General features: G+C 45.1%; 2 protein-coding genes across 7 annotated transcripts in view; one reads left to right on the forward strand and one right to left on the reverse strand.

Annotated features, from left to right (window-relative positions):
* The window catches only part of ZNF277 (zinc finger protein 277), a 55,769-nt gene extending 52,977 nt beyond the window's left edge, over positions 1-2,792 (reverse strand). The window contains exons 1-2 of one of the 2 annotated variants that reach the window (XM_038166651.2): positions 2,715-2,762; positions 551-661 (exon numbers count right to left, since the gene is read on the reverse strand). Coding sequence is in view for 1 of the 2 variants with exons in the window: in XM_038166641.2 (XP_038022569.2) it covers positions 2,715-2,757 (43 nt within the window). In the remaining variant the exon portion in view is untranslated. Of the gene's footprint in view, positions 1-550; positions 662-2,714 lie in introns of both variants that reach the window. The other variant, XM_038166641.2, reaches the window with a different exon arrangement.
* Positions 2,793-2,810: 18 nt separating this feature from the next.
* Positions 2,811-12,405, forward strand: part of DOCK4 (dedicator of cytokinesis 4) — a 247,477-nt gene continuing 237,882 nt past the window's right edge. For 4 of the 5 annotated variants that reach the window (XM_038185199.2, XM_038185205.2, XM_038185202.2 and 1 more), the window contains exon 1: positions 2,812-3,148. In XM_038185199.2, the coding sequence (XP_038041127.2) occupies positions 3,112-3,148 (37 nt within the window). In that variant the 5' untranslated portion in view covers positions 2,812-3,111. Of the gene's footprint in view, positions 3,149-12,405 lie in introns of all 5 variants that reach the window. The other variant, XM_038185208.2, reaches the window with a different exon arrangement.

The following is a 12,405-nucleotide window of genomic DNA, read 5'->3' on the forward strand; positions in this document are numbered from 1 at the left end:
GACCATCATTTAGAAACACTGAGTCTGAGACGCTGTGTAACTGGCCCCTGGTTCAGGAATGTATGTTAAACAGCCTTAGAGCCCATGCTGATATATAACAGGTCTGTAAACATGGGGAGTGCCTGAAAATCTAGAGAGGAATTGTGTATTTTCTCTAGTGAATGTCAGTCCTGATGAACCAGAAAGGAAGAACAAGACTGGGCTATCTGTATTGTTGTTTATGTGAGTGGTAGAGGTGTTTATGAGGATACGATCAAGGCATTGCTCTGTGGTTGCCTTTATGGCCAGCCATTTAATTTTCCTGTTCCTGCATGCCCCTCTTGAATGCATGCTCAGCCTTGCTACTGGCCAGACCTGCAGAAAGGAACAGCAGCAGCCACGTCCAAGAGCCACGAGAGAGAAAACTCTCTCAGGTCTGTAAATACACAGGACTGGCTTTCAGCAACCAGGAAAGAGGAATCCTTGGATCCCAGAGTCCATTGGATTGAGCAGCTCTTATAACATCCTTAACAAACGGAACTTAAAATAGAGCTGAAGAAATGATACTTACAGTATAAGAAACAAAACAACTTTCACTGAAGTATCCTCTAGGTAGCAATAAAAATGAGTAGACATGTACACGACCAGCCAAACTTCAGTTTTTCACAGTAAGCCAAATTCCCTTTAAAACAGGACACAAGAGACAGATGTGGGATAGTAAGATGTGCTCTGACATGGTTTGCTCTGGGAATATGGTACTGAAAAGCATTTGAACACATTAAAACCCTAAGTAAGAAAACTGTAACTTTCAGACTGCCTATGAATCTATGAAAGACACACTTCCAAAAAAAATAAAAATAAAAATAAAAATTAAAAAAAATCCATTGCCAGATGCTGTAAGAAATGGTGATATGTAGCTTAATTAATGTAGACTGAATAACTCGTACTGTGGACAGTGATATGTTTTTATAAGCCACTCAGTGACAGCTGCTGGAGTAAATTTACTAGAAAGTAACGCAGTCCTGCATTTATACAAGCGCAGGCTTTCCTATAAACAGGATATGGCAGGACAGGAAAAAGTATTTTATTTTCCTGTATTCTGTCTCCAAAGAAGTGACACCTTCTCAGGTGCACATGGAAGCACACCATGATGCCAGAGTGAACAGCTGTGTGGAAATGAAACTTGTGGAAGAAGAGGAATTTTGCTCAGAGCCAGGGAAATGATAGTATTAGTGTCAAGTATTTTCTTTGCCTACAGGCAGTGCTTTATACTACAAGATCTGTTTATTCTAAGTGACTGGACCATAAATGAATAATTTTGAAAAGGATGTTTCAGCTATTGGCTAGTTTTGTCTTTGTTCAAGGCAAGAAGAAAGACTTGCTCTGAGCCTAATAAAAACATGCTGAAGACAGTCACGGCTAACATGACGGACAGCAATTAAAAGGCTGTGGCAGAATTTCATGACTCCCAGCCAACACGTTGGCAGCCCTCTCTCAGGGAGAGGAAGATTGCTTGGACGTACATGGAAATCTATAGGCTGGGACAGAAGTTAATTCAGCCTGGCACCTACTATTTTGATTTTCAATCCTGACTTTTACGCATATTGTCATGTAGGGACTCCAAAGGATCTGCAACAGGATGTAAAGAGAGTTTGGGAATCCTGAGCAAAGTCACTGAATGTTCTCTAATATTATCAGTGAGTTTTTGAATTCACTTACAGGAAAATACCACAGGCCAGATCTCTAAACTCCAGTGGAATACACTTTCTTCATACTAGCCCCAATGTCTTTACACGAGTTACCTGGAAAAACCTGAAACTCACCTCACTGTCCCTAGTACCCCACAGCCCTACATGCAGTGTCACACAGATTTTGCACAGACAAAAGTGTTCGACCTTTTAACCAGCTAAACCAACGCAGCCGTGCCTTTGTGTGCAGTTACACTAGTGTAGTCCTCTAGAAGTGATGGGCTTTTCATGGAGGTGAAGCTTATGCCAACACAATGCCACACAAATAAAGTAAGAGCACTGCTTTAACTAGCAGCACAATGAAAATGAGATGAGTTTTGTGAACAGAAGCAGGGCACATACTAGAGAAACACCACAAAAGTTGCATAAATTACTCTTTACCTGAGTTTGACAACTAAAAGAGGAACCAAACAGGCGCACTCCAGACCTAGGTTTGAAGCTGCCTGCTTGGATGACTTCTTCCCATGTGTCTTTCACACTACGGGTGACTTAGAAATCCAACTTAATGTGAAAATAAAGGCTAAAAGACAACCTGAACTAGAACAACTTGCACTGCTTTCCTCTCTTAGTTGTGAAAACATTAAAACTGAGTTTTTTGTTCAGCTGAAACCGCAACATCCCAGTTCAAAGCAACGATTTGACTGAAGGGTGGTGTGATTGTGTTTTAAAGACAGATGAATTACTCGTGTCAGAGATGTTGTGTACCCGGTGCGGCCCGCAGCACTGCACTCCTCTTTTTTCCCCTATTTTCCCCGTTTTTCCCCCCAGGACCACCCCACGCAACCCCCACTCCCGCACCCCCCTCAGCAGCGCCCAGGTGCCTCCCGCAGCCCCCACCGGAGCGGGGGGGCTCACCCCGCATCACCCACACCGACACGGAGCCAAACCCCTCTGGGACCACCCCGGCACCCCCAAACCCAGGCGTGTGCCCCCTTCACCCTCTTTACCCCCTTCACCCCCAGACCCCGGCGCTCCCCCCACACTCACCTCCCCGCTCCGCCCGCCCGCCGGCCCCGCGGGGCGCCGCCATTTCGCCGCTCCCTCCCTCCACGCTCCGCCTCCCTCCCTGCCTCCCTCCCTCCCCCGGCGGCCGCGGGGCCGGCCGGGGCTCGTAGTCCGCTCCGTGCCGCCGGCGGCGAGGGGCGCGGCCGCGGCGAGGCACTACGTTGCCCGGCGTGCAGCGGGCCGGCGGCTATAAGTGGCTGGCGGCCGAGCGGCGCCTCCGGTCGGTCTGTCCGGCCGCCCGTCTGTCTGTCTGTCGGTCTGTCTGTCGGTGGGTCCGCAGGAACAATGCCCCAGCCGGCGGAGCCGGGCAGCCGCGGCTGAGCAGCAGCCCGCCAGGCGGAGCCGGCCGCCGCTCCGAGCGGGGAGCGCTGCCGCCGGCATGTGGATACCCACGGAGCACGAGAAGTACGGCGTGGGTGAGTGAGGGGCCGGGGGGGCGGGAGCGCTGCCGGCCCCGCCGCGACACCTGCTCGCCCCCGGGCACCGCTGCGAGCCGCCGGGAGGGCTCCCCCCGCTCCCCGCCCCGCTTTGTTCGCTCCGTGCCGAGCCCGGCCGCAACTTTGCCCCGGGGCAGGGCTGCGGAGCCCGCCGGGTCGCTTTGTGGCGGTGCGCGCCGCTTTTTCATATTTTTTTTTCTCCCTTTTTTTGGCACTGCCGCGCCGCCTCGTCCCGCACAATGGCCCCGCTTCTCCGAGCCGGGCTGTGCGGCAACTTGGGCGAGCTGCTCGGCCAGCAGCAGCCCCGCCGGCTCGCCCAGGTGGGGCTGGGCTGCGGGACGCCCCCTGCCCGGGGCGAGCCGAGCCCTAAAAACCTCGCTGGGACCCCCCGGGGCGGCTGGCAGGGGGTTAGCAGCCGAGCATCGCGAGCTGCAGCCCCCCCCCCCGGTGCGTTTGTTGTTGGGTTTTGTCTGCGTGCGCCTCTTTCTTTTGTTTTGCTTTTTTTTATTATTTTTTTTATTTCCGAGAGTAGCGCGCTGTGTCCCAATTGCAGCGCTTTTTCCCGCTTTGTGAGGGAAGCGCGACCGCCGAGCATCCCTTGTAATGCCACCGACGGGCACCCAGCAGCCTGCCCCTTGTCTGCCAGCATCTCCCCCAGCATCTCCCCCGTTTGGCAGAGCCTTTCGGTGGGTGAGCGCCGTGGAGCTTTGTCCTGCTCTCCTCTCCTTTCCTCTCCCCTCCTCACTCGGGCTCAGCTCGGGCTCAGCGATCTCAGCCCGCTAAAGAGGTGCGCTCGCAGCTTCTCAGCAGCAAGCTTGCTTTGGATCGGCCAGAAAACATAAAACTGAAAGAATCCTCCTCGTCTGTGCAGATATTGTATAGTCACGAGTCGGTGCTTATTCCTGTTTAAATTCATTGCGTGGTTTTCTGCCATTCGCCTTCCAGAGGCTATTCAAGATGGTAACAAAAAGCCACTGTTCCCTTCGGGTCCGCTGTGCCCCTGGGACGGGGCGGCAGCGTGGCTCGCACCGCCACCGCGAAATGATGGAAAACGGGTCTGAAGTGGTTATTTTCGCTCAGGGGCTGTGTTTTACGCTGCGTGCTCGCTCACCTGCACGATGAGTGCTATCTGCAAAATCTTCACACCCAACTACGGTGTCAGCTATTGTGCTGCCTGGCGGCGGTAGGGGAGGCTGGAGGAAGAGTTGTCTCTTGCTGTGTAATTCTTTAAACTTAGATTTATGAAAGCCACTTTACACAATCCTGCATTTTGTACCAAAGATCTACTTTTGTATATTCCTTTTTAAAGTCGTGCCATTGCTGTGTTTCCAAGCAGTTTTTAAATAATTGTGTGTCTATCTGCCCTGGTAAAACGGGTGCATTATAAAACCCTTGGAGAATCCTGATTAGTTGTACCAAGCATATGTATCCTTTGTATGAAGAGCTCAGGGCTTGCATTAACATCAGACCTCATCTGCATTTTCAATCTGAATTTTGCAGCACATGCTGTGTGCTGCACATTTCTACTGTGACATGCCAAAATGGATGAATAACCAGGCAACAGCCACCTGGCTGCACTGAAGGGTTGCTGGTAGCCAGGTGGCTGTTGCTCGCTTGCACAGCCTGACTGATCTCCCCCTTTGAGGAGCAGTCAATGCAAGTAGCCATCTCTTCATTATTTTATTTTAAACTTTTGCCTGCTAGCTACTGATGATATATAATTGCTTTTTCTGAGAAGGCTGCTGTACTCAGAGTTCATTTATTGGTAGCATACTGCCGTGATGACCATTGCACTTCAACGTGATGTTCTTGGTACTGCAATTTTGTGGGTTTCATTTCTAAGGCAGTAGATTGTGTCAGCTCTTTATTATCCCCAAGGATGCTAAATGTGAGGCATTGGAGCAGCTTGCCCAGAGAAGCAGTGGATGCCCCATCCCTGGAGCTGTTCAATGTCATGTTGGATGAGGCCCTGGGCAACCTGACCCAGTGGGTGGCATCCCTGCCTGTGGTGGGGGGGGGGGTTGGAGGCAGGTAATCTTCAAGGTCCCTGCCAACCCAAGCCATTCAGCAGTTGAAGTAAGCATTGGAATAGAAGTGCTTCTGAGAAAGTTTGCTTTGTCTGGGTTTTGATGTCTTTATTTGCCAAACAGAAGGCTAAACTTCTGTATTTCACTTTGATGTTTCATTTGCATTGAATTATCCCCTCAGCTGTTGTGTCAAACTAGTGACAGCATCACACAAAGCATCCACCAGCCAGTTATATGGGGCATGCAGCACGATGTGTGCTGATGTAGGGGCAGGAGAGGTAAGCTTTTGTGGGTTTCTTGGATTGCTGTTAACAGTAGCTAAAACTGGTAGATGTCAAGTGGAGTTGGCTCAAATACATTGCATGCTGTTCTACACGGACTTGGAACATAACAGCACAATATTGTTTAGAACAATAACCAAATCCTTTGTTAAAATGAGTCATTTAAGACTGTAGCTGTGGATCCTCTGCACACAACAAACCAGCAAGTGCAGCTTTCAAAGTTGATTCTTGCTGCCTGGTGCAAACCAGAAACTTCTAGCTGTAATAAATTAAAAAAAAAAAGAGAAATCACAAGAGTAAATGATTTTTTTGTAGATGCTGTCTGTGGTTAGGCAGTCTGAATGTAAAGGATCGGTTTTTCTTTTTACCTCTGCAGGTCTGCATGCTGCTGTATTGTCTGTGCTCTTTGATTTACTTGCACCTTGTGGGATGCATTTACGCTCCCTGGAATGTAGGTGGCTTACCTTTGTCTGGTAAGCACATCACTTGCCAAAATTTGTTGGGAAGGCATTTTTTAGATTCTAATGGAAAGATCAGAGAATAATTAAGCAGCTGCTGAATGCCTCGCCTAATTTATAGGTGGCACGTTGTTCCTGGTCCTGAAGTCATTCCATGTAGCATAATCTACCAATTTAGCTCAGAAGTTTAAATAGTGCTTGGTATTTTAGTGTGGTTAAGCTATAAATCTGGCTTCCCAAAGGGGTCTGAAGTGTGGCTATCTCCCATTATATTGAGGGAAACTGAAGGATTAAATGACTTTGTGCTATAAGCTGAGGTTTATGGGAGGCATAAGCCAGGAGTGTATTAGTTGATCACAGGAGCCGTATTGATTGGCACACAGCAAAAGCCGAATCAGTTGGCTTGTGCCCCATTCCTCTGAGTCGCAGTTGGACAAGTCTCGCTGGCAATTGTGTTGAAAGCTGCTGAGATATCTTTGTCCTCATGCTGCAGTCACTTTTTTTTGACTTTGAGGTAATATTACTGTAAATTAGCTTGTTGTTGAGCTAAACAAACCAACAAAGAGCAAGACTGTGGTGTGGCCACTGTCATGATGTATCTGTCACAAGCATGCTAGGCATCTAATATAATGTGGTTTGTTTAATGAGTGCTTCATCAACTTCTCTTCCATCCCTCCCCAAGCAGTACAAACAATGCTCTTATTTCCCTTCTCATATCTTGATCTTGCCTCACAATTTTATGTGGAATTCAGTTTGCATTTTTGCCTTGTACTAATATGACTTCTAATAGTGAACCTGCAGCAAGCTGCCTAAATCTGTATTTAGAGGTGAAACAGTCCGTGCTTGTTACAACACGGACTGTTTGGGGCTGCAGGGAGGTGAATGTGGGGTGGTATGGGGCATGGAGGCTGAACCTGGCAGGACATCCTTGTTCCCTCCACACCCCCGGGCAGTGGGAGCCCATTTGCATTTTGTGAAATACTCCTTGAATTGTAGCTCTTTGAGATACAGGACTTGTGGGCCTTACGTTGTCACAAAGGGCTTCGTACCCATTGAGGATGACAGTCAAATAAAGATGACATTTTACTGGTCTTCTACGTAAGCAATAACTATCAGTATCTTCCAGAAATAAGTGATCTCAGCGTGCAGCTTTTGAACTAGAAGTAACTGCTTTCTGTTGGAGAGCAGAACCTAAAGGATAAGGTTTACAAAGCCAGGTCATAAGACTAGCCCTAACTTAACTTGTGTGATGATTGTGAAATCAGTGAATTTGCACTGAAATAAGGCTAACGCAAGATATTTTTTTTTAATGGCTTTTAATAGTTGCTTCCAAACATCTAGAGTCCTTGGTATGGGTGTAATCTGAATGTCCTTACCATCTCCTGGGGACAATGCAGAGCTCGTTGGTTCCTTAGCACCGTCTTACATAGCTCCCATCAGAGTTTTCATCTTTCCTGTTCACTGTGTATATGGAGCTACTAGGGGAAAAATTTAAGACTGATGTTACAGTGCTGGCAGCTGTATACTGATGACACTATCTTTTTATTCCTGTTCAACTGTATTGAGCTTTTTGTCAGCATTCACCTTTTTCAGTGTTGGACTTGCGTAGCTACTAGCTGGGCAAGATTTAGCCAAAAGAGCAGTGGTGAATTAAATAATGCAAGGAGTGAAGGCTGGAGTCTGTGACTGCTTCTGGGAGCACAGACAGCACATGATGCAGTCACTGACTTCTCTGTCAAGGAGGCTACAATCTGTTATTTTACTATTATCATGCAGATAGTGGAAACTTCTTGCACTGCTGTGAGGTTGTCTCCCAGAACTGCCTTTTGAGACACCTTCTTGCTTCCCTAACCTGCAGCCAGGAAACAGAACCTCAATATAAAACAGGATTTCACGTTTACAGACTAGTTCAAGGTGAACGTGTTATTTACCACTTTCCATAGTTTCCAGCTCATTTGAGTGTAATTCACTGTGCAGGTTTTGGTCTATAAATTCTCTGTAATTTGAGTCTTGGGATGAGGGAATATCCTGAAGAGAGCACTTTGAGATCTTGGATCATTTGGGATACTTGAACGGATGTAGGCACTGATGGAGCTTTCAGCAAAAACCTCTCACCCCCTGGGAGAAGTGCTGCTTCATTTCTTTAGGTTGGGCACGTGTGAGTGGTGTATTTGTGGGTTTTGTTTTATTGCTGCAGGATTGGTAGTTGATTCTGTGAAGGTACAGGGAAACCTAGATATAACCCCTCAAAGTCCTCTCGAGCGTGTCTTGGTGGTTTTGCAAAGAACAGTAGAAATGCAAACGTCTTGCTTCACTCTCAGTCTGGAATTTTGTTTGTTATTGTTTGTTTTTGCATGTCCTTTTGTGAGGAATTGGGAAAAATGCTTTCTGAGGTGACCACTGTCTGATTTCCAGTTGGAAGCCAGATGTTCTCCCAGAGGGAGATACTGCTTTTGTTTTCTGGTTTGCATTGGTGGTAGGAAGGGTCTAGTGCTAATGTAATACCCAGGTTTAGTAGTTTTGAGGGACAATCAATAGAAACACAGGGGCGTATATGTCTAGGAAGGGTTTTGAGAGGCTTAGTCTGTGCTACTTACTCAGGGCCTAGTCAACTCTGTCTCTTCTGAAGGATGATTGGCAGCGTGGTCTTCAACGTGCTGGTAACAGAGCATCTGTGACTTCTGTAGTCAGTGCTTAGCAATCCTACTACTAGAAAGTTTTCAGCACTGGAGTAAGGTTTTCCTCTGGCATATATCATTATGAGTATATGAAAATTTGCTGAGACTGTTAAATCTGTGAGGGAAATAGCTCCAGTTACTTCAGCCTTGCCTTGTAGGCCATGTTGGTCTTATCCTTGGCCTTAAGCTCTGTCCAAAACTGGACGGAGAAGCTGGATCAGGCAGAGCAGGAGAACCTTTCTGTGTGCTCTCCAGGCACCGTGCCTGCCCGTCACTCCCACTGTGCTATCTGTGCCTCTTGCAGCAGCACCACGCTGACTCACGTTCAGCTGGGAACCACAGAGCAGTCCTTCAGATCCTTTTCTGGGGTATGGCTGTCTAGACAGTCATTCCCCATCCCGTATTTGTCAGCTGATTACTTCTGCTCATGTGTGACACTTTGCATTTGTCCCCAGTGAACTGCGCCTTATTTTTTCCATACTATTTCTCCTGGTTTTCAGCCGTGCTGCCTCCCAAGTTTCCCTTCTCACATAAGCCTGTTGGAAGCACCTTGTCTGACAGCTTTGTTGTGAGAGACGCAGTTTAGGAACTGTGCTTGCTAACTGAAGCAGTGCTTGATGAGCAGCTGAAAGATACTTGGATGCCACCAGGATTTGCCATTAGTTTTGGATCTTTGTATGTTTAAAGGGAATGTTTTCTTCAGATCTTTGCAAAAACAAAAGACTGAGGTGATAGCTACTTTGTGTCTATCTTCTTAATGCATGTTTCTCGTTGTTCTGAATGTGTGCTACATTTTATGTAGTTTAAATAGGATGTGAAAAGTTGTCAACTGTGCTTTCTTAGGCACCTGAAATGTTTCTTTTGAAAATAATGCTGATCTAATTTCCAGATGCTCTGGGGTGGATGCAAGAGCTGCAAACAGTGCAGCTCTGAAAGTCACCTGTGATGGGGACAAAGAAAGAAGCTTGGATTTTGCACTTTGTAACACATTGTGCTTGCTGGTTTCTGCTTTCTTGAGTAAGAAAATAGGGTGGAATCTAATAAGAGTTTTGTAGGGATTTAAGAAAAAAAAGCAGTTCTTGTAAGGGGTGAGGCAAGAAGATGCACTCTTGAAGGCGTGTTAATACAAAGAAAACCCTGCTGATACAGATTGCATGTTTTGCCTTTCCCCAGTTAAGGAACCAAGTCAATTTTTTTCAGATTCACATGTGATATTTATCTATTTCTTTAATAATAACAGCTGGAATTATCATAACTGAAAGTAAGGAAGTCTTACTGGGGTCTCCAGTATTTTGAGTTTTGTTGTCTTGGTAGTTTGCACGTGGAAAAACACAACAGCAGAAAAAGGAATAAACCCCCGGTTTGGGTCATTAGTTTGCTGAACTCAGAATAAGGCATTTGAAGGATGACTTAACTTTATTTCAGTGTTGTTTGCATTACTGGATTTTGTCTGCTTTGTCTGCTTTTGGCCTTGCAGGGCTCTGGGAGCGGGCGGTGGCTGATCTCATGCAGTCAGGAGGTAAATGCTGAGCTTGTGCTGCTTTTCTGGCAGCAGAGGAGGAACAGGGTGCCCTTCCTCAGTCACTGCTTGCTATTTCTCTGGTTTTTAGTAGTACTTGCACTGAACTTAAAACTTTTGAGATTGATTTAGAAATGAAAATGATTCATAACCATAAAGATCATGTGTATACTGACACCTCTTCTTCAATAATTTGCATTGTAAGTGAATCTATAGATGCTGGGGATAACTGGTAGGCACCAAATGCAGAATAGGGGCCTTCTGTGATAAGCTACTGTTTTTTTATTTTTTTTATCAAAGCATTATTTTACTATCAAAAAGCATTAACTATTTAATGAGATAATGTTTCATGTTATGAGGTTATTTGAAATTACAAGTTGTACTGCGAAAATTAATTGATTACTCCCCAAAGCCTTGTTTTAACTTTCCTACAGAACAACGTAATGAGTGAAGGATGCACAAGATGCCTTGTGGAGAAAGTTGTATTTCTGCTGCTTTGTTTTCTTAAATACAAGTTAGCTGCAAAAATTGCATTACTTAGCAATCATACAAACAGCAATTGGGAATTGATTCCTAATAATGTGGAAGGCTACGTAATTATGAAACCATTATTTTTCCATAAGGTAGAATTACTGTTCTTCTAGGTAACGTTCTCTGTGAAATCATATACAATTCTGAGGAAAAGTTCTCTGTAAAGGTGGTTATTTGATTTTTATTTTTTTTTAGTGGAATGTCTTTTAATATTTTTTTTTTTGTGAAAGAAAAAAGTAGCCTTGAGAAACTGAAATGTCATCTGTGGTTGATAAAGGCACCTCTGATTGCATGGGCACAGTGGAGAGACACTCCCTGAAATGAAACTGTAAAGAAATCACTTTTACATTGTAAGTGCTTACTTCTGGTAAGTGATATTGGTAGCTTTCATAAAGAATAAAGTTGGCTAATATTTTGTCACTTAAAAGCATGTGCCAAGCTGCTTTTCTCACATCTGTTGGCTCTGTGAGGATAAGGAGCTTGACATGCAGCTTCTGCCTTTGCATGGGATTCAGAATTGCTCCTTTCTGGTGTTAACGTTATCCTCTCTAATTATGGCAAAGGAAGAAGAAATCTGAATATGTATTTTTGAAATGACTTACTGGCTAAGTGCTTGCAGAGCTGCAGTGTTATTCACGGTTAATAGTGGAAACTTCTTGAACATTCGTCACTTATCTGTCTCTTCCCTATTCCTTCACCTTCCCCCCCTTCCCCAGCTTCCTTCCTTTTTTGGTCTGTAAAGCTTCAGACTTAAAGAAAAAAAAAAAAAAAGAGGAAATCCTAAGGTGGAAAACAACGGAAGATCACTGCTCTTCTATTTCAGTGTAAGAGCACATGTCAGTGCTGTAGAGAGGTCACTCCTTCAGCTATACTTGCTTCTCTTCCTCCACCCGCCCATGCTGGAATGAAATTGAATAGCTAATTATAACTGAGGCCAAAATGCTGGGACTTCCTGATATCCTTTCTTCTGCTTGGGATAACAAAGGACCCAAAAGCTAAATCTCCTTTCTCGCTGGGCCAGCTGTAGCCCTGAGTGCTCAGCTGTGTCAAACAAACAGGCTTATTGCTGTCTCTTGCCAGGTTAAAGAGGTAACGTAAGGGTAGAGAACTGCCTGCACATACTTTGCCATTATATTAATCTTAGGAAAATGTGCTAATGATAGTGGTATGCATCCCAAGTTACACATTTTCCAGTTACTTACATAAGAAGAAAGTTAAATTTTGTACTTTAAATTTTTTTTTTGCAAATCAGATTGGAAGACAAAATACTTACATATAGTCCTTTCTGCATGCAAGTTAGGCTTTTTGTAATAATTCAACTATCCAAGGCCTTTTGAAAGATTTCTTACCACCAATTAATTAAAAAAGAGTAGTAAAAGATGCCAAAAACAGATAATATTTTAGAATATTACAGACTTTTTCAAGAAAGTGTGTGGTATTCTTGCATGTCTGAGGTAACCGTTAGTTTAGAGTTTAATCCTCTTTGAAGGTTGTATTTTGAGATGTGCTGTGTTAAACAATATTCAGAGGAATGAGATAACAGGTTCCCCAAGCCCTGATTTAGGGTAGTATGGAAATCCCTCCTTCCACAGTCACCTGCAGAGTTAACATTTTTTTAGGTTGCTCTCTGTGGTTTCTTCTGGAAAACACTGTGGTTCTGTTTTGTGTTTTTGTTCTTCCCCTGCTTAAATAAGTGGTAGCTTTTTCTCAAGCTATGCGATTATAATCTGCTCTAAGAAGCA

Source organism: Anas platyrhynchos, chromosome 1 (assembly GCF_047663525.1).
Source record: "Anas platyrhynchos isolate ZD024472 breed Pekin duck chromosome 1, IASCAAS_PekinDuck_T2T, whole genome shotgun sequence".
Lineage (NCBI taxonomy): Eukaryota > Metazoa > Chordata > Aves > Anseriformes > Anatidae > Anas > Anas platyrhynchos.